The sequence below is a fragment of the Macrosteles quadrilineatus genome, unplaced genomic scaffold (genome assembly GCF_028750875.1).
Source record: "Macrosteles quadrilineatus isolate MER2022 unplaced genomic scaffold, UCM_ALF_1.0 Scaffold_2__2_contigs__length_208266976, whole genome shotgun sequence".
NCBI lineage: Eukaryota > Metazoa > Arthropoda > Insecta > Hemiptera > Cicadellidae > Macrosteles > Macrosteles quadrilineatus.
The window spans coordinates 123580475-123603111 of record NW_026542595.1 but is presented as its reverse complement, the minus strand read 5'-3'; the positions used below and the strand labels follow the sequence as shown (position 1 = coordinate 123603111).

The window sequence follows — 22637 nt, the reverse complement described above, 5'->3', positions numbered from 1 at the left end:
GCAGCAATTACATAAAAATTTATTTGATTTATAGTTGTGTTTATTGAGTCCTCTGTATTAATAGGCAAGCATGTTTCTTGAAACTTGAAACCTTTTTTTCTCAGCACGTGTACATTGCAGGGGCAATCTGTTAGAAAGATATTTACCTGTAAATGTGCATAACCCCTTAATACATTAAATATGCTCAAAGATAGTTACAAAAATGAAAATGAAATGTACATGGGCCTTATGGGTTGCTATGCTGGTGACGATATATAATCAAAATAATAAATGTAATCATTTGGCCTCTCCGTTCCGTACGATATCAACTTGTTTAATCATTTTCTAAATAACTGTCTAAAGTTTGTTAAATGATTACCAGCTGTTATGTTGCTATGCAAATTTCAATATTTATTTAGAAAACCAAAAAACGAGACTAGTCACTAAATAAATTCAGTTTTGTTACATTTTAGCTTTTCAGAAGTTAAGTTCTTTCTTATTTCTCCAACAGTTTTACCTTTCAATTTATGTGCGTTATATTTTATAAACAAAGAGCTGAACAAGTTCACTCGTGAAATTAATTGAAATGAAAAGAAAGAAAATGATTACAAAAAACTATCCAATACTTACCTTAGCCAGGTAAAACCTCGCAGACTTCGCCGGTGCGGTTGGTTTCCCTTCAATATGCGGTGAAGATGACAAATGGTGGAATGGCCTTCTAGATGGCGTTCCCTGAAGAGGAAGAATATTCCGAAACTTACAAAAAATCTTGTTTTGACAAAATAACAAAATGTGTGACAACATAAACAATTGTATGATGTGACATAGTGCCATTGTCTTAGCGTTGTTAAAGGTTTTTTCTTACGCATAGTCACTTCTTATAGACAGCTGAGTAAATATGTAGAAAAACCAACGCATGCAAAGGCCACAGAAAGTTTATGAAAGTCGAAACAACTATCTTACAAAACAGACCCAACCATATTCCGTACTCGATCTTGAAACAATTTTGACAGAAAAGAGCCTTAGAGATGTCTTTTTTTAAACAACAAAAATATACAACTCAAATAAAATTAATCCTACAGTGATTAAATGAACTAGGCCTACGAATTCACGTACCGCCTTTGATTTGTAAGCATTCTGATGGATATCAAGCTATAAATCTTTTCATTTTCTATCCGACCAAGCCTTTGTTATTGGAATTTATAGTCAAAAAAGGGAAACAATGCTTGACGGTTTCAGTGCGCGTATAACACTCATCTGTCTGCTTTTATTTGTGAACTGAAGGTAGAAACTCAAATGTGAATGAGTAGTTCAAATCACACAGAGGGACATTTCTTACATGCCTGTTACGCATTTTGTCGTTCATTTATAAATATTGCATATTGTTCATTTACGCATTGCCCATGTCAAGAGGTTTAATAAAAATGAAAATTTTTGACTTGAGTGTGCTGTACATTACTTATTTCCGTCCATACACTATTTTAATTTGCTACTAGGCCAAACTGAGCTAATGCGACTTTTTGTAACCTAAAACTTCCTCATCTGTTGTCAAAAACAACCGAATGAAAATATCGATCGATATATTGATTGTTTGATTGTTTCATTCGATATATCGTTTGGTTAGGTAGGTTAACTTAACCAAACCAACCAAACGAATAAAATAATCGATATATCGAACAATCGATATATTGATCGATATTTTCATTCGGCTGTTTTGACAACAGATACGGAAGTGTACCCAAAGAACATTCAATTAAACAAAATATAGTCTTCAGCGGTCCCATATAGATGTAATGACTACTTCAGTGACCAAAAGTTAGTAATATCACTCAATAAAATTACAATTGTAACTGTAAACGAGGTAAAGAAGTATTTAGGACGTTCTGTTTGTGTGAAATAGTAAGGTTAATGACCTTCCGACGGTTCCCCGAACGTGGTAAATATAAAGTAAAAAATATTATTAATTGAAAGGGCTTTTTAATAGTTTTCTTTATAAATCAATCAATAATCAATATTAAGTCTCATTATGAAGGCTAGCATTCTTAGAAATCGGTGCATTTCTAATGTTTAATCAATTATTTATATAATACCTGTACTATTTTCTCTAAGAGCTATCAAGGAAAATAAATAGATGAGATCACGTTAGACCAATCTATTACAAAATTGTTTATCTAATTTTACCTACAAAACGAAGCATGTTTATTATTTACAAACCAGAACCAAATGGTTGATACATTGACATATTGACATTTCAGCAGACAATGCTATGATCTGCTGCATCGTTTGGTTCAGGATTTATGTTAATGGGTTTCCGATTTTAATGGAGCCACAAATCCGACTTACGATGTCCAATGATATAATGCACTTCTGTTTATCGCATTGCAAATTCAATTGTTTCAATGGAAACATTTTTGGTCAAATAACTATGTTTTTTGAAAGTTTTATAAGTATAAACATGTTATGAGATATAAGATTAGTTCGAATTTACTAATAAAGGAAGTGTAATCTATTTAAAGACTGAATTTATAACTAAACACAACTAGTTATAAATTAAAGAAATTTAACATTTCAAATCAATTATTTTAGACACAAATTTAAAATGTAAAAATATTCTAGAAAACTGTATCTTATATTTAGTAATTTAGCTACAACAGATTTATTTAATAATGGGTTATGAAATACATGATGTGAAAGAGCTTTTTCAAAGGAACAAACTACTATTATTAAATGAGATCCTTTGAGTCTAGTGTTCATAGAGGTTTTTATACTTTATCTGATACAAACACTAATTACTTTGTTAAAATTAAACCTATCTGGGTCTTGTTTTTGAAGTCTTGGAACAACAGAAGGGTTATCAAAGGATAATTGCTTCTATTTAATAAATACAATTATAAGTCTCTTTCTTTGGTTGCAACATCGCTTACTTCAATTAGGATAGCACATTTATCCTTTGTCATTGAAATCAACTTATGAAATTGATTACCTGCTTCTACATAAATTTAATTGTGGATAACTCTTAATTAAAATGATTATTTTAGTTTAGTTATTAATAATTTTTGTTCATGTACATATTTTAAATGTTTGGTATTTCAAATTTACAGTATTTTGATCTTTAACTTAATCAGATATTGATCATTAATTTACTTCCATTTTCAACTCCTGTCTTGGTTTATTGATTTCGTGCTTACTGGATTTTAAGTTTTGAATTTTTAAATATATTTTAAATTGATAAAATATCACCTAATTTTTTAAAATGTCTAACTTCATTCTTCCTGCAGTATTCATCTTTCATGGTGAATATCAATTCAAATATTGCTGTTAATCCGGTGACATGTTTCTACATGTAAATGTCACTGAAAATGCATCAAACTAATAAAATATGTGTTATTTCAATCTGGTCAGTTAACTATTCAGATAATGGTTCGTCTGTGCTTCTCATCAATAGCAATGATATTTTGTGATTCTTTGTCAATATCAGCAATTTCATATAAAACAAAACAATAATTTTCGTCCTACAGTCACCTGACAAAGTGGCCTTCCTTGCACCGTTTATAGCACAGCAAGTTTCTAATTGCTCCATCTAATTACATTTTTTTGCCGCACACCAGTATTCCAATCAAACAACACAAAACAGCGTGCTTTTATTAGGCACTTAATACGTACACTTGAAAATAAGTTGGCAGCACTTAAAGATATTACCACTACGATCCCATTTCCCAATTCTCCCCCCCCCCCATTCCTGTTCCCATTTCGTCCAATGTTTGGATTTAACCTAACCTTAAAACCTGCTATACAGTGTTTGAAAGGCTAATTAATAGCTTTATAGCTTTATTTTGTGCTTTATAGTAACTGTAGGAATAATATAATGTGTAACGCAAATGCAAACTGCCTTTGCTGCACTCGAGAAACTTTCTAAGTGTGCAGCAAAGTACCACTTTGCCAACTAGTTACACAAATAATTATCCAATACTGTTTTTTTTTTTTTTTTTACTGGATACTACCATTGACTCTTGGATTCTTAAGTAGTCTAGACATGTCATCTGTGTAGAGGTGATGCGCAGCATTTTTTTTTTTCTAAAATTCAATTTATATTTTTGGTTTTTGTTTTGTGATAAGTGATGTGAGCTTAAATAATTCTGTATTCAGTTAAAAGCAGCTGGCAAATTCCACAGAAATCAGTGATTTGTTGTTGGTTTCTGTCAGTGGTTAACTCAATAAGGTTCATTTTTTATTTTTAAACTGGTAACGTGGGGATTGGTTATCTAGTTCTATCAATGGTCTAAGGCTATGTTTATAATACATTTCTAAACTTGTGAAATACGTAACCAATATGTATAACCCAAACTACTCATTGACATTGGAGTTACTAACTTCAGTTCACAAATATAAGCAGTGACATGATGGGAAATGAAACAATGCGACCGTCATTCATTGTTTCAGTTTTGAGAAGATAAATTTTAATCACAAAGGTTCGGCCGAATAGAAGATGAAAGGAGTTATAGGTTGCTATCCATCAAAATGCTGACAAAAGCAACAGCCGTACGTAAATTCTGTTGCGTCCGTGTTCACTTTATCACCTTTTTGGTGAATTTCCCTAACACGGACACAAAATATTAAGCAGTAGGTCTCTTGGTAAAGACTTGCACCCGGAACTGTTTTACTTTTCATTTTTTACGTCTAACGGTTACAGAAAATTCCAAAACAACTGTAAATTTTAAATAGTAATATTATAATCATTTTACAAAAAGGTTTTTGTCTTTTCTGCAGCAGCACACATAAGTGCTCCTTAAAACGAATGTTATTTAACTAGGGAATAAATCGGACAAGTTCAAGGCAATATTTTCGAAAAAATCGGTAAAACAAAATAAAATTAGACTGCTAGTTTTCTGCGGCAGAAGTATTGTTTTTAATATTGAGGTTTGTCATATTGAACTAATAATAAATGCACACTTACTGTCCAGGAAATACCATTTATTGTTATAATTGAATAAAATGCATTTAATAATATAAAAGTGATACCAAAATTATAAAATGTAAACCCTTAGTAATAAGCATAACATTAACCTTACAATAAGTGTGTATTGAGGTATTTACAGTCTTTTATTCCATACAGTTTGTGCAGTTAAAACATTTATAATTATCTCACATAAAGTCTAATATTGCTGCTATTGAAACTAAGGTTATAATACTCAACATTTCATCCACGTGGATTCATTCCAACAAAAATCTAAATAACAGATATAAAAAACTTTATAATATCTTTATACAATATCCACCACATAGACACTCAACAAAAATGGTTTTTATTTTTCACTTTCCTTGTACATCTGTCTCAGTTCTTTCCGAAGTATTTTTCCTGCCGCTGATTTAGGGATTGAGTCAACAAAGATGACTTTTGCGACTTGTTTGTGCTTGGCAACCTTGACTGAGAGGAATTCCTTGACTTGATCCTCTGACAGGTTTTCCCCCTTGGTCCTCACTATGTACGCCACTGGGGCTTCGCCCGCTCTTGGGTCTGGCACTCCGATAACTCCTACGTCTTCCACCCCTGTATGTGTTCTTAGGACGGCCTCTAACTCCGCAGGAGGCACCTGAAGACGGAAAGCAGAATAAATTTCCTTTACATGAAAATTTATTTGGACTGTTATATTCTTAGAATCAAGTAATACAAGGCCATTCATACAGAGGAGTGGCTGGTAGGCAATGTGTAAATTTTATTTGTACTATAATGATCTAATGATCTAAAATAAAATTTAATTAAAAACCAATAGTATATATTGTGTCGAAACATTCAGATAACATTTGTCACTGGGCTGTAAATTAATTATCTAACAATAGGTTAGATAGTAACGACATGAGTTAGCCAATCATTTACAAAAAACTATTTCGAAAACGCCAATCATGTAGATTAACACAAATTATTTTAAATCAACTTATGATCTGGATTGAAGATGTTTTTGTTTGAGTTTCAAGCTTGAAGTTTGTTCCCCAAACTATAAGTGCTTTTGTTTAGTGACAAAACCTTAACATCTGAAATATTGCTCTCACAGAACAACCGACTTAGCTGTTCCATTTATTGACTTAGTTGGTAGTTTCTACTCCTACAAATATTCCACATTAACTAGTGCCCACCATGTCGGCCAAATTTTATCCCATCTTTACCGTAATATCCGAAAAACATAGAAGAAAGGGTAAAAACTTCAAAGATGTTCTATGCTTAGGACTTTTTCTCTTACAGTTTCAGTTTATTTACGGAATGAATAAAATGGAATGGTGATCTGGCAAAAAAGTTATGGCACTAAATATTTTTATAATCATTGTTATTTTCAGACTAAACCACTGTTTCTGTTGTTGCTGTGTTACTCTTATTGCTGTAAACCTGAGCTGTGACAAACTGTAATATTTTTAATATGTTCAAAACATTTTTTATCTTTTTTACAGGATTTCCTAAATTATTAACATTTAATAACCAGTTACACAATTTGGTGTTCATTAGCTCTCTGAAAATTGTAAATACAATAAGACCAAATAAAACTTTAAGCTATAGAGACAAAATAGAAGCACTCACTTGGAACCCTTTGACCTTGATGAGTTCTTTAAGTCTGTCTTGAATGTAGAAATGGCTGTCTTCATCATAATACCCAATATCTCCTGTATGAAGCCATCCATCGGAGTCTATCATGTCAGCAGTAGCTTTGGGGTTGTTGTGGTACCCCAGCATCACCTGAAATTATGGAAATGTAAATATCCAACTCTTGATGGCAAATTGTACAAAATCTCCTTCGATTATTTAATTTAATTATTTTCCTTTAACCACCCTACAGTCCAGGCCTTGCTCTGAGTGGTTGAGGAGGCAATCTTCCATAAAGGTCGGTTGATTGGACCATAGACAAAAATAAATAAATATAGACTGTCAGCTGTGCTGCGGTTAGCGTATAGTCCGGCGCCGACCGCTAGGGGTAATGTGTAGCTACGGCGCCCACCGCTGCAGCATCAAGCGCTAGCGACCGTTTCCATAACAACTTGGTAGTTGGGAGTAGTGTTGCCAACTTTGGAGGAATTCCCCAGAATTGGAGTTTACTGACTTATTTAATATTAAGCAATAAATTAATTTAAATGCCATAATTTATTGTATGTTTTTAACATAGGCTATATTTGTTATACTTTTGTAGTTTTATTATTTACAGTGATTCAAAGTTTTTCTTTATTAATCCATAATTCTAGGAAGTGGTTTATTGGAAGGTTTTGTTTTATACTTGCAAGGTTAAAATCTAATTAACCAGGGTGTCTAGTAGTCGGGGAAAACGGGAAAGTCAGGTATTAGTATTGAATTTCAAAATGGTCTTGAAAAGTTTGGATTTAGTCTTTAGTTTGTTATCAAAGTAGGGAAATTTCATGATTTTACCTCGATCACGCTAGACAACGATCACGTTTCCGTGACGGCGCAAGACGACGATGATGTCTACACAACCGCGGGAGATGTTCTTAAACCGCGACCGTGCTAGACAACGTTTTCGTGACCGCGGGAAAAATGATCACGTATTTTCTACGATCGCGCAAGACGATAATGTCTACACGGCAGCTGAAGATTTTCTCGATTTTGCCGCAATTATATACGACAATGACGTTTCGGGACCACAGCATTCAATGATGATGTCTAAACAGCCGCGGAGGATGTTCATGATTTTGACGCGATTGCAGAAGACGATAATAGCGATATAGTAAGCATTTCGTTTGCAAGAGTGGTAGTGCTGGTAACAGCTGGCGAGTAGTCGACGATGAAACCGAATAGAATACCGATAACCGATATCGAACGGCGATAACGCTCTAGCGGCAGATTGCAAAACCTTTCTTTGACAGTCTATGTCTACTCTATTGTCTATGATTGGACGTAGACAAGTGGGTTATGTACACAAAAACATAAACATACACTTGCTCGTGTTGAGCTTAAAATGTTGTTTGTCGGTACCCCCTTGGCAACGCCCAGACTTTTATTAAAGATTGATATTCTCGATCATGAAGAAACCAGCGTCTACATTGTTTGTAGAACTTAATATTTGTCTCACCAGTTCAGGAGCAAGCCTCGACAATGAGTAAATGTTTTACTGTGTTTACAAACTCATATTTAAATTTTAATGTTACTAACCACAGTTAAGAGAGTAAACTCATACTGTTTGGTTATAATGCGTATAATCCTCTTCTATACTTTAATCAGTCATCAAAGTTCTTCCAAACATTGAACTACATTGAACTGAAACTTATTTTTTATACTACACTTCATACCTTTAAACACAGTTGACTTTAGAGCTATGGCTTACATCGGATAAGAAGTTGGTAAAAATTGTCCAAAAATGGATCACACTCACATGAGGCCCTCTAAAGCACAGCTCCCCTGTCTCCTTTGGGCCCAAGTCCTTTCCAGTCTCTGGGCACACAATCTTACCCTGGGAATTGGCTACAGGGGCGCCACAAGTAGCTAGGTTCTTAACGGGGATTGTTGGAACTGTGGCGACTGGAGACAACTCTGACATGCCGTAACCTGGGATAAAATATAACCATCAATGACAGATGAGAAGGAACTGGTTAAAGCAAACTCAAATGGCTACCCCTATGCATTTATGCAAAAGAAGACATTTGATCCACCAACTAACTGCCTTCACCTACACCAATCCTGTGTGAGTTCTTCAGCGACTCTCAATTTCTCATGTGATTGTGCACTTTAATTTTTCACCTCTTTTGGTCTTCTTCCTTCCTGTTATCCTCATTTTGTTTTGTCATCGTTTCATTTCCACGTCCCCCCTTATTCTTAGGCTATGACCACACAAGCATTTTTTGAATGAAAACTCTTCAAAAATAAAAGCAGCGTTTGATAGAATAGGATAAGCCATACACGGTGTGTGTCCAGCTGCTGAAGGTTGTAGCAGAAGTGTCTTTGAGGTTGCTCGCTGGAGAATAGGCTATTTCTATACTCTTTCACTTTTTCCCCACATTTATGAGAGGGTCAGTATCACCGTGGTATCACTTGACTGACAGTGGAAGGTCTAGAAATCTTGCTCATGGATCTGTGTGGATCGAAGAGATCGCTGAACCAATAGGACGTCTCTATGACTACCAAAAACAAGGACAAACCCTAGGATTCTTAAATACCCAAATCGGTAAAAAAATGTCATTCATCTTTAAAGACTGTCTCAACAGAAACACTCCTGGCCAACCTCTTGCACATGTGATGGCTTTCTGTCATCTCCCTAAACCACTTCTTAAATTTCATTCCATCCATATACTTTTTCAGGTGACATTCATCAACTGTTGACAAATTTCAAAAGGCCAAATGAAGGATTGATTTCATATTTCACAAAAACTGAATAAAATATCACAATTCATACCAGGCAACTGGCAAAATGTCAATTTTTCTCTTCCATTGTTAACATATCCAATGCATAGAGATGGGAATCACCTAGAATAGTAGAGAAAGTAATGAACACAGAGCAAGTGTGAGATTTGAACTAGCGTAGGCTACATTGTCCTAAGGGTAGCTCGTTCGAGGTAATTTACGGACAACCCTTGTACTTTTGAAGTACAGACAAACCATCAAACTAGTGGTAAAACATCAAATTACCTTGGGCCAAAACACAATTGTTTTCTGCTGGTATTTTCCTCTTGGCCTTCTCCATGTCAGTGTCCCCCAGAGGCGCAGCTCCTGATAAAAGGTACTTCACACGAGTCAGGTGTTTCTCTCCCTTCACGTCTGCACTGTTTCCAATGTACAATATCAGAGGAGGCACTAAGAATAACACTGAAAACTGGAAAAAAACTACAATTAGCAAGTGAAGAATGGCCATAAATTTATGTACTTACACCATGTATTTTACTGCAATGGAATTGCAATTTAAGTGGTTGGAAGTCAGCACCTTCACTCAATTATACAAGTGTTAACTGAGCGAGTACGAAAAGTTTAGCGTAAAAATCAGAAATTAACAATCGATGAAATTGCATTTGAGGTACATTTATCTCACTGAAGTGTTCACACCATCCTTCATGATCATTTAAACATGCATCGAATTTGTTCGTAAATGGTTCCAAAACTGCTGTCTCCTGACACAAAGAAACTTGAATGATAATGGCTGGTGAGTTCATTGGTATGGCCGATGCAGTTCCAATTTTTTTTAATAAAATTGTGACTGGTGACGAAACATGGTTTTATCACTACGACCCTCTACCAAGTTTGTGCCACTCAGTTTCTGGTACATGACAACAGTAACCGACAAAGTAGACTTGCAGGTACAAGAAAAAGCGCTTACCAATGCTGCACTACAGCTCGGCAGCTATACAATTACCCCACTACCGATATGCCCTCCCCAGGAGTTGCACAAGCTACTGCAAGGTGAATTTCAATTTCCCGCTGGTGATTGAGCTAAATGTCTACAGAAATTCATTGTTTGTATTTAAAATCCCCATGTTATTCTTATAGAGAATAATTCAACTGCTATAATTTGGTTTTTGACTTGTTGGTTGTCTTTTGATCAAATTTGTATGATTTATTGATTTCATTCAAAGCCACATTACATATTTTTGCATTTACCTATAAAACACTAAATTAACTTACCTATAGTAGCTACAAAGGATAAGGATTGATCTGATTTAAGCCAATAAAGAATATTAGCTAATTCAATTACCTAACCATAATAACAACATATACTTACTTTTTCATTCTCAAATGCCCTCAGCAAAGTTTTCTGCTCAAATTTTGGCAATGTGACTATTTGGCTCCCTCTATGCAGACCACAGAGCAGAATAATTACAAGGCCATAAATGTGGTAAAATGGTAATATCCCGAGCAAAGTGTCCTGTCCTTTGTCTGTAACAGAGTAAATTGAATATTAAACTGAGGTTAGTTCAACTTTCAATATTTTTTACAGTGTCAAGCTGTTTTAGTCAGGATTATTAATGATATTTTTTAAAGATAAATAATTGAAAGGTAATGGTACTATTTTGAATCAGGGTGCACAATTTCTATTTTTTTAAAGAGGTTGGAGGTCTCTTTAACCTTGCATTTACCTGTCCATATAGGTTATGGGCCTGTGCGTGGAACGTATCTAGTCAAGCAAGGGGTGGCCCAGTAAATAACAAGGGTGAACTGTACTGATAAAAAGTAGTGACAGGTACCAGTGTCCGAACCCAGGAAATCGCTGCCTTGGACCCGACATCCGTGACGCTACAGACTAAGCCACCGACTCATCACATTTCAAAATTCTCTTTTCACAGCATGAACTTTCAACCTATTCTTGAAATATTCAGTTGATACACCGACTTTACATAGATGTTAAGAATATATGTTTTAGAAGTTATAAACTGTAATTTTTAGTTGTTTGTCATTTGGAATCTTTATCTTCTTAGTGTACCGGTATTTGTATTAAATTTCATTCAACAATCTTCAAGTTATAAAAAAATAATGAAAATTGTATCACAAACTATGTTTGTATCACATACATGACTCCAAAATCCTAATTAACACTTTATATTCTTACATCATTATGATATTATTGAAATCTAAATTAAATCCAATTTAACTCACCACTTACCAGGAGAGTTGATTTCTACTCCGTTTGCACCGAATTGAAAAATATTGCTGACAATATTGCTGTGAGACAGACAAACACCTTTGGGCAGCCCGGTGGTCCCACTGGAGTATGGGAGGAACGCTACATCATGAACGCCTTTCTGCAATGATCCTTGTCTGGAATGATCAACATGGTCTGCGATCATCTCACTTAACCTGACAATCCCTTGTGGCAAAGAAGGTGGGGATGGGAAATCAACAGCGATTACTTTCCGAACGGTTTTTGATCGAGTCGACTCCTCCAGTTTAGCAATTGCTGCTTGGACTACGGGCAGTTGGTCTACTCCGCTCACCACACACACACTTCCAGAGTTCTGCAGCTGATGGCAGATTTCATCTGAAACATAATTTTTGTTTGGTAAGTAAGATCGTTTATTATATTTATCGTATTTGTTAGCCTGCTTTTGGCAACACTGGAAACTTAACTTCTTGGACAACGAGATAAGTGATGACGGTTGCAAAATACTAGTGGAAAAGTTTGCATTTTTAGAAGAAATCAATAATTTACATCAAATAAAAAACAACAACAAGCACTTTGTCTGGGTCAAATCAACTACATTTATTTCCTTTCTAAAACTGGCTTTCTTAGATGGCTATAATTTCAACTTGGGAATGGAATATCTAGTTATTAGTTGTCAAAGGTTAACTTATTTTTGTCTCAATTTTTGGTTCAGTTCAATTTACACTTCAAAATCCTTTCCATAACAAATATCCTGGAATCAAGAGGTTATATTGTAATAATTATGAAGTGTGACAAGCAACGACAAACAGCAATGAACAGCTGTAGCTGCAATGACTCATCATGACGCATATTCAAATGACATCATGTGATATTGAATCACAAATACTTTGGTAAGGAAATTTAAGAAGTTTCTACATGGCTTGTTTACATTTTAAACTAAGGGATTTATCTTAACATGAATTTTGAGACCAATGTTAGAATAACTATTGTTATTTAATCATTATTCGGCATCAACAGGGCTAGCAGATGGATTTGTTGTTGAAAGTAAAATAAAATTGACTTCATGTGGGATCCAAGACGGAAGCACAGTTCAAACTTCAAACATGAGTCTTATGTTTGTCTAAAATATTTTAGTCTAAGTTATTTTGATACATTCATTGATAGTATACATTTTACTGTACCCCTAAAACCTATCCAAATATATATTGCAAATGTTATTTTTCCATCCACAAAGTAGTATTGCTCTGTGATATTTATTTTTTTCAAGAATTATGACCAAAAAGCAATGAATATAAAATATACAAGAAGCGCAATGCCTTTTAAAAAAGTTCTGTCTGGAAATATTTGACAGCCACTAGGTAAACTATCGCAAGCCGCAGCCAAGTTAGCTGACTGAGTGAGAGAGAGTGAGACAAGGAATCGGCTTAGAGAGAGAGACAGATAGAGTATCACGGTCGTCACGCTAGCCATCGTAGCAGAGGCTGTGGAAAGCTCATTTCGGTGGCAAAATTCCAGTCTAACTATTCTCCATAAGCATTTTACTTCTCAAAGGGTTTTGTATTCATTGCCTAAGGCAAATCAATTTGTCAAAATTCCTCCCACATCACTTTCTGTCAACTCTTTCCGAATAAGTTCAGAATCTTAAAGTTAAATATGATCTGTATACACTGACCTGCAGTGTAGACATGGTTTATGAAAGACACTGATAGATCTGCCTCCAGGGCTCCCAGTGCAACGATGGCAAACTCCGGGCTATTTGGCAAAATGACAGCAATCACTTCACCATGGGAAAACCCAGCTTTTTTCAAAGAGTTCATAAATCTTCGACTTAACTTTTGCACATTTCCATAAGTATAGATTCTTCCAGTTATTCCACATTTCTGGAACAGATAAAACTTAAATAGCAATGAATTCTATAACACTCTTGAGTTATAAGTGAAGCAATATTCTTATTATTACTATTCTTATTACATTATTCAAACATTTTAGGCAGTGAAAATTAATTTTATCAATTGCTTGGCTAAAGATCAAAAGGCCAGCACTCTGCTTCTGAAAAACCCCAGTCTGATACTTTGATTCTGGTCTGACGCAGTATCATAGAGATGAAAAATTTAAACAGAACAAAAATACCTGCAAAGTCTTCTCACCCATAGTACATTCATAAATAATTAAAATAGTAATAGTCTTTCTTGTTGATTATCCAATAAGTGATTTTCTAAATTGTGCAAGCGAAATCATAAAATTTTTTGTTAAATCGGGTCTCATAAAGAACGAATATGGGTCCATCACTTTTCATTGAACTTGGTTATTAATTAATCAATTATGACATTAACCTCATCACTATGAGACTGTTTGTGGATGAGTTAAAGGTTTTTTCAAATTTTGAAATCAGGTCTTAAATTATTATGAAGTATTAAATTTTTTTAAGGTTATATGTCAAGTCAATATAGAACCCCTTCTAACAGCGACAAAACGTTTCCTTACTCACTCAGTTGAAAACAGTTATATGGAATCAAATTTTGTTTAAGAGCAAGTTGTCGGCCTCTTTAACCTTGTATTTGGCTTCTCTCATACACCTTGAGCCTGAGTGTGTAATACATCGAGCTACAAAAGGGCGAGGTGGTAATGTACAAGAGTTGAACTGTACTACTCAAATGTAGTGGCGTGTACACGAGGAGTCGAACCCACGAAACAGTTGCGAGTGAAAATTTAAAAACGTACGTTTTCATGTCCCTGGCCTTTTACTTCGTAGATACTGGATTTGTAGTTTATTATTATGTGTTTTAATATTTTTTGGGACGGGGGCAACATGTTACACACATTTATTTGGTTTTAAATAGGTTCTAGGTATTTTTTTCGTATTTTCAAAGTCTTGAAATTCACGACCATGACGTGTCCCTAGGGTACATTTTCCAACTTTCACGCTGTTTTTAGACTAATTATTCATCCCGAAATATATAAAGCCATATTTTTATGTCATCAATGGTTATTAAACTTACAAAAAAGGAGCATATTATAATTTTATTGTCATTGCAAACTGACTACCATGACAAAATAAGTCTGTCCCTCGATTTGGCATCACGACCATTTGGGAAAAATTTTCAACTTTGGAGCACGACAGTGGCAAGCCTGGCGTCGATGGAGTCAGTTGGTTTTAGAGACTAGTTCGGGGTGTACGTCAGGATTGTAGTGCCGGTCATTTCGAGTTGAAAGGAGGAATTACAAGATTAATAAAGGAAAGATTGTGTTTTTTGTAATTTTGGTGTGTCCATGACCACGTAGTCATTTGATGAAGTAGACATGGTGTTAATTTTTGTTTATAAGATATTTCAATTGCTAGATTAACCTAGAAGTTCACTTTGTATCCTCGAACATGAGGTGCAGGACTACCGCCAGAACAGAGCCAAATAACACGTAATTTCACGACCAAAGTTTCACGACCATCGCGGGTTTTTTCACGACCAATCCAGCCTTGTGGGTTATAGTGTGTTTGGTCGTGACAATAACTTTAATATAGTTGTAATTTGAACAGTTTAGTTCAATTGAAACACTTATTTTTATTATAACTAACAGTATAATTGAAGGATTGTTTAGAAAGATTTAGATTATTTCAGAAAATTCACGACCGTACCGCTTGTCCCTGACCATCACCGTTTATGATTTCTATCATAAAAATTTCAAAAATTAAAATATCGTCATATTTCAATGTTTTATACACAAAAGAAGCACACCTCTATACAAGCATAACGATTTTTCGGGTCTCAGGTAAGTTTTTTCGGAGTTATACAAACTTAAAAAGATTTTATTGGCTTTTTTTCAATTTTTTGAGTTTTTTTATTTTTTCTAGAAAGACCAAATATACTAAAAGCTCAGTGACCTTTTTATTGTATAATGGTCATAAAAGTAACATAGTTTATAGCAAAACATTTATAAAAATAATATTAACTATTTTTAATATTCATTTAAACGTCTGTTATGGTCGTGACAAGATTTTGTGTTTTTCCACTAAAGATGCTCTTTTTTTAAAAAAATACCAAAGATATTGCGTTACCATGGACATTTTATGAAACTTCAAATGTTAATTAAATAAAAATAATAATAAAAGTTTTGAAAAAATGGGAAAAAAATTTGCAAAGTGCTTTTCCTGAAAACGTACGTTTTTAAATTTTCACTCTTGCAATGATTGTGTAGTCCGTCGAGCTACCGACTGAACCCCCAAATCACCACAGTGATATAAACTCTTTCTCCTGAAAAAGCCCCTTGTAGGGGTGAAATACTAAGTTGATAGTGTTGTGAACTTTTTTTGTACTTTCAACTGCCTGTAACTCTTTTCTTAGGGAATTTAATTTTGTATCCATATCTGTTCCCTTGATGAACAACAAAGAAATAAATTAACAATAATTTTTATGCATGTCATCAAATACAATCATAAAACACTCACAACAGCATTAGCGTCCGGAAATCGATCCACAGTTTCCCAAATCAAATCTGGGATCAAAACTTTAGGGATGTCAACCTTAGGAAAAGGAGACTCGACAATGCTGGATGAGTTGCGGTACTGGAAGTGACCTTTATGTTTGTCCAACCTCTTTGCTTGGAGCTGAAGCTGAACCGTTGAGAAATGGGAGGCACAAATATTCTTTCTCCGAGGAAAAGAATTTTGAAAAGTTTTCATCCAGAGGTCCCACCCTGTGAGACTTCTAGGAGACATTGCTGTGTCTGAAAAATATAAATGGGGATTACAAATTTTATATTTATCAGAGTTGATAATCCGACACTTACAAAAACTTAACCTTTGGTGGAACGGGGAGGGTGACTTACTACCTCACGCAATTCTTGTCTGGTCACGGTCATTGTCAGTTGTACCTGCATTTGATAGCCAAGTTCAAACTATACAACTATTTTTACTTTCCGCGCATTATTGACAGATTCTTCTACTGCCCTGTGTTGGGATATGTTCCGCCTGGAGGCCACCAACATCTTGGGATGCTCTCGGTTAAATCAGCTTGCGAGAGCATGATGACAACTGGGACTGCTGGTCAATCACTTTTGTTCGTAACATCTTCCAACCCAAAAAGAACGACCTAGATAGGATTGCAGTCTAAGTCATGTAAGAAATGAGCGGCTAAACTCGGAGAATGAGCCCTTTGAGCAGTAGCAAATTTGAGCTAGTTCTGATGAAGTGATAGGCGCACATAGTGGCGTCCCCATCTTAAAATAATTGATAATTGAATTGATAATTGAAATTGATACAAGTATTTTACCAGGCTAGTGTCCAAAGATTAGAAAAGGTCTTTTGTAGTTAGCCTATCTGGATCTTAAACCACACTAAAACACACTACATGCTTACAACTTGTCTACACATTTCCCATCTCTCCCTAAAAACAAAAGATAAGGTGCGACTTTCAGTGTTGTTAGGAGCATCTGCTTCATCCTTTCCAACCCAATCCTAACTGACACATTGACACAATCCTTATTACTTAGTATCCTGAAAACTGCATAAGTTTCAATAAGTATTCCATAGTGATATATATTATGGTGCTGTCCATTTATAAATGTGTTATATCTTTTGGCAATAAAATGTAAATAAAAAATAACCTAGTTTTTGTTAATTAACATGAAAAAAGAACCTGATTAAACTCTTAGTCATCACTTCCACTGGTTGAGCTTCTACACTATCAGTATTGACCTTTGATAACATATTTTCTTTTTCTTTCTTCCAACGAAGATTAAAACAGCTCAATAAACTTGGCTTGGATTGATAACAAAACCTTAAACTTCGAAGACATCATAATTTTATATAGAACCCTTCCATCAGATTTGTGTGTTCACTATTTTGGTTCAGAGCAAACATAATATTTTTAGAATAGAAATTAATTTCATGTTTATATAACCTCGCAACTAAACAATCTTGTTTACATACTCCTACTTTTGAATATATTAAGAATTCAATTTCAAAGCACAGCTGATATAAGCCAGTGTTAAAGCTTAAATTGGTTTTAAACAAAAAAATACCGGTACATTTAGTCAACACCAGCACCCTCTAAACATTACCAACATGAAACATGTACTCTCTACCAATTTCCCAATAGGATGAGAACTCTAAGCACTGTTTGAAGTCATGACAGTGCAGTATGTTAATTTAGGTTGTTTTTCATTGGTATTCAGTTTTCAGTACTGATGGTTTTTTAACCAGCAGCTGATGATTGTGTGAGAAATATTTTCCTAGGAGACTGGAGTTAACATCTCCAAAAAGTACTTTGCTGGAATTGTTTCATTGTAATATCATAGACAAAAAGAATTAAATATAGACGCTCAGCCATGTTGCGGTTACTATGGTTACCATAGGTTCTGGCACACACCGCTGGGAGCACCGTGTAGTTACATAGCGCCTCATACTGTCAGTTAGCGCGTACGCTGTAACTACATGGCGCTCCCAGCGGTGTGCCCCAGAACCTATGGTAACCGCAGCACAGCTGACGTCTATATTTAATTCTTTTTGTCTATGGTAATATCAGAGACTATCATTGCTAAGGGAGTATGCTTAATCTATAATGATAAACATTCTGAAATGTTAGAAAAAGATAATATTGAAGGAGAATAAAATTCAAATGACAACACATACGTTTTGTTTAAGTGCCAGTTACTTTTGCCATAGTTGGGTTATTCAATAATTGTCATTTGTCTTTTGTTTTCAGTAGAAATTGTGAATTTATATATTTTAATTTTTTTTACTGAGAAATCAAACCTCTCCACAGAACGGTTTACTTGGTGACTGTATGAGTCATAGGTTGTATAATATATGATTAAAACTTCATTTGTAACCAAAGGCCGGACGCAAGACAATTACTTTACGATTACACCTAATGACTTTTTAAACATAGTTTGTTTAGAAAATGCCTTTTATGCTTTTTATGCCTGATAAATTCAATAAAAGCCTTAGATAGAATATTTTTGGCCTCTATTACATACCATCGAACGATTTCTGTTCAATCGACCAAATAAAGAATCTTGTCTAATCTTGTCTTGTCATCCTACTCTCATATTAACTTTAGACTTGCTTACTGGTAATATTAGACTACAGGAATTTTTTATGGTACAATATGTATTTATAACTAAAAAGGATTCTTAATGGAATATCACTGGATACCACGTTACAACAAAACATAACAAATAATACAAAACTTTTTGAAACTTTACTAAGGTATAATCTTTGGGGTAAAGAAAAACCAATTCCTCAAAAATTTATTTAGTACCAGTTGACAACTAAATAATTAATCCACTCTGAAACACTGTATGTAATTTAGCTTACAGAAAAATTAGCATTTATGTAAAAATGTTGTCTTGACTCCGATCTAGTCAAATGTATATCATCAAATTGTAGCATAATAGTTACCAGTCAGCTAAATAATTCAGTTAATGTTGGTATTTTTTTGTGACAGACATTATACATGTAAATTATTACCTGCACTTCCAAGGTCAACAAGTTACATTAATTGCCCAGTTATATTTTTTCCTCAAGATACTAGCCTGGAATTGTTTTCCACCTTACTTCAGGCTATATGTGTAGTGGGGGGACATGGCATTATCCCTTGGATAAAATCCATTGGTGGTTGGCGGGATTTTAACCCCGGACCTCATGGGCCAAAAAGTCCCACACTCTACCACTAGACCAGCTTCGCCCCAGGAAATCATTGACTATATATTATGCTCAGTACATATTATGATCAATGGTTGGATCAATTGGATGTAAGCTAAGCTGTGTCTTAATCGGATTCAAAATTAAAATCTACAATCCAAAAGGCAGACATTGATTTTCAGTAAAACATTTCATTAACTTTGAACAAACAAAAAATTATAAGAAAGTGTATTTATATTTTTAAGGGTGGGGGAGGTTCATACCATGCATGTTTTAGTCCATCATTGTAAAACTTGACTTTTATTAAAATTAATAAAATTAAAATTAATAAAATTAAAATTAATAAAATTAAGTAAAACTTAAGTCGCTATACTGTATATGATTTCATTTTCATGCAAAAGCATATAATTATATTATCTAAAAAATTCTCGTGTCACAGTGTTTGTCTGCAAACTCCTCCGGAACGACTTCACCGATCGTTATGAAATTTGGTGTGTAAATTCTGTAGGTATGCGAATCGGACGTAAACTATTTCCCGTTTCGAAATTCTTAAAAGGGCTCCGCCCCAGTGGCTCTGGAGTTTCCCATGTTAACCTTATGAGAAATGGAATTAATGAATCTTAACAGCTGTTTCAATTAAACAAGTTGGCTCTGTTCTATGATGTTCAATAGCATTAAAGTTACAATGATTACCAACAGGGTGCAGCACTATTATTTCTTTTACATTTATGACAACAGCTAATTTGCAACCAAAAGGTGAGTGAGCGTAGCGAACGAACTTCAACCTGGAGGCGAGTTAGCGTAGCGAACGAGCTAACCTGAAGGCAAGTGAGCGCAGCGAACGAGCTCCAACCTAAAGGTCAGTGAGCGTAGCGAACGAACTCCAACCCAAAGGTGAGTGAGCGTAGCGAACGAACTTCAACCTGGAGGCGAGTTAGCGTAGCGAACGAGCTAACCTGAAGGCAAGTGAGTGCAGCGAACGAGCTCCAACCTAAAGGTGAGTGAGCGTAGCGAACGAGCTCCAACCCAAAGGTGAGTGAGCGTAGCGAACGAACTTCAACCAGGACGTGATTGAGCGATGCGAACGAGATCATCTTGAAAATTAAACGTAACGGTACTTTCTTTCCATCGGTCTGTCTTAGGGGAAACCTATAACTTAGGCGATACGAAGTTCGCCGGGTCAGCTAGTATTATCTATATTATGGTTATTGTGAATAGTTACTTAATCAAATTCTTAAACTTAAATGATTTAGTTTGGTAAGAAAATATTTTTAGGTTAATTTTAATATTCCCAGTATTCACAGTTTTTAGGATTTTAGAATATATCAAATGCACTTGATTTGTCTTTATAACTAAAGTAATCTCTGAAGGTAAAAGACCTGCCAGCTTTCACTTATGTGACAATAAATCTTCACAAGGTCAGCTCTAAACCAGGCTTCCTGTTTTGCTGTATAAGCACTAAGCAGTTATCTCAGAGTGATAAGAATTATGTCTGTTCCTTGTCCAAAACACAAACAGATCATTGTCCCCATAACAAGCAAAACATAACATAACTGTATCAAACCATAGATAAAAAACTCTCTTGTGTTGGATAGTCTATTATTAAAATTATTGTTGGGAAAAATGAAAGCATGTGTCAAAATGTGAATTTCAGTTCTCGATAGTCAAAATTGCAGTATTAATAAATACCCAAAAATTAATAATAGAGTGGTAAAACAAATAATCTTGATGATAAATTAATAGTGATCTAGTGATAGTGTATCTCACAGAGCAATCTTTGTAAGCAAGAATAATAAACATACCTGTTGCTAAGTCACTCCCTGACAACTAATCTCAATGTAAGAAACAAGAAACACAAACAAACATATGATTTCACACTCAAACATTTGCTAATGCATGCACTGAACTGAATTGGACATCTGGTATCTAGCTCAGATGGAGTCAGATAGCTCAGATCAGCTGGTTGGGTGTCTGGTTGCCCCCTCCCAAACATGCCCCCCCCCCTCAAGTGGACTGGATTTGGCCTTGAACTGTCAAACAAGTGTTCAGCCAGTCATTGCTAAGTGGCTTTGGATATGAAATTAATTCATCAAAAATATTAAACTATTGGAATGTTATTATGTTTAGCTGAAGTTTGGTTGCTAAAAGAACGAATATTATTTATTGTCAATCCAGTATTAACTTTATTATCTTCACCTCTTTCTATACCAATTGTAAGTTGTTTGTCTAGTTCACTTTGACTACAATTGAGATTTAACAATGGGTTTTTTTAATGGCCATTCTTAAGAAACACACCTGTTCTCTAGACAAAAAAAAAACAGTAAAGTATTTCAATCATCCAACACTTTTTTGCTTTCATGGATGCACCTTAGTACACCATAATCCAAAATCTACAAGAGTTGACTGATAAAATAATCATGACAACCCATACTTGACCGAAGCAAGCGAAGCTCTTTGAGACCGGACCTTATGGAAACTATGTAACCAATAAATTTAATTGACTAAAGTCAATTAATTCCGATAATATAAATCAGTCAATTAGTTCCAACCAAGGGTTGCGGTAATTATTTACCTGTTTTGCCTAAAGGTCTTGTAATTTAAATAACTAATACTTGATGCGCATTTTGCCGCTTAGTGCGGCATCTTCAAAGTTTAAACTACAAGACCTTCAGGCAAAATAGGTAAATAATTACTGTATAATACAGGTCTTGTCACTGGGTTCAAAAACACAAGGGTTGCGATTTTAATATCTGAATAAGAGTGATGGGTGAATGTAGAATTGTGCGAGATGATCCGTGTAGCTTTGCTCTTGACTGATCAGCTGTTTCATAGCCAGGGTCATTTATTTAATTTAAAGCCCAAAGAGCAGGGACAGCTATAGGTCTAGTTTCAATTCAAACCATCAAAAAGCTACTGACTTTTCTTGGTAGCAAACCCGCGACCTTTTAATTGTTAGGGGAGCACTTTAAAACCCTCTGCTGCCCAGCCTGATTGGGTTTCTTGTCTCAGCTCAGCATGAGATGGGCTATGAGCACGAGAAATAATGACACCCCCTCCCCCCATCCATGCAGGTGAATTTATCTTTTCCTTGCACCCTCAAACTTCCAAAAACCTCTTGCCCTCCTGGGCCAGGGCACACAAGGTCCATTTACTAAAGCGGTCCTGAAAGTTACTGGAGGCATGGGTTTTATATTATAGGTGCTAGGCTTCATCAATTAGGATCAACTGGGTTGCATTATAGAGAAAATTACATAGACAAATCAACCATTTTAGCAAAATATGTGAAAGGTCAGAGGAAGAGAATAATAAGAGACAGAAAACCAAATCAAGGTGGTTTCGCTGTCTGTGATAAGGTCTGTAGCTAAGAACTTTGAGATTGATAAAGAGCAGAAATATCTATAAACAGAGATAGACATCAAGGCAAGTACAGTGGTGAAAGG

General features: G+C 35.0%; 2 protein-coding genes across 3 annotated transcripts in view; both read right to left on the bottom strand.

Annotated features, from left to right (window-relative positions):
- Nucleotides 1-838, bottom strand: part of LOC128985544 (angiotensin-converting enzyme-like) — a 69144-nt gene extending 68306 nt beyond the window's left edge. For both annotated transcript variants that reach the window (XM_054405136.1, XM_054405135.1), the window contains exon 1: nucleotides 610-838. The gene's annotated coding sequence lies outside the window, so the exon portion shown is untranslated. The remainder of the gene's footprint in view (nucleotides 1-609) is intronic.
- A 4091-nt stretch (nucleotides 839-4929) lies between these two features.
- Nucleotides 4930-21148, bottom strand: LOC128987076 (uncharacterized). Its single transcript, XM_054407766.1, has 9 exons — nucleotides 21000-21148; nucleotides 16000-16277; nucleotides 13231-13438; nucleotides 11559-11933; nucleotides 10680-10834; nucleotides 9596-9779; nucleotides 8346-8518; nucleotides 6548-6703; nucleotides 4930-5570 (listed from the first exon to the last, which is right to left on the bottom strand). The coding sequence occupies exons 2-9, from the start codon at nucleotides 16267-16269 to the stop codon at nucleotides 5283-5285; spliced, it is 1809 nt and encodes a 602-aa protein (XP_054263741.1). The 5' UTR covers nucleotides 16270-16277; nucleotides 21000-21148; the 3' UTR covers nucleotides 4930-5282.
- Between the last annotated feature and the right edge of the window lie 1489 nt (nucleotides 21149-22637).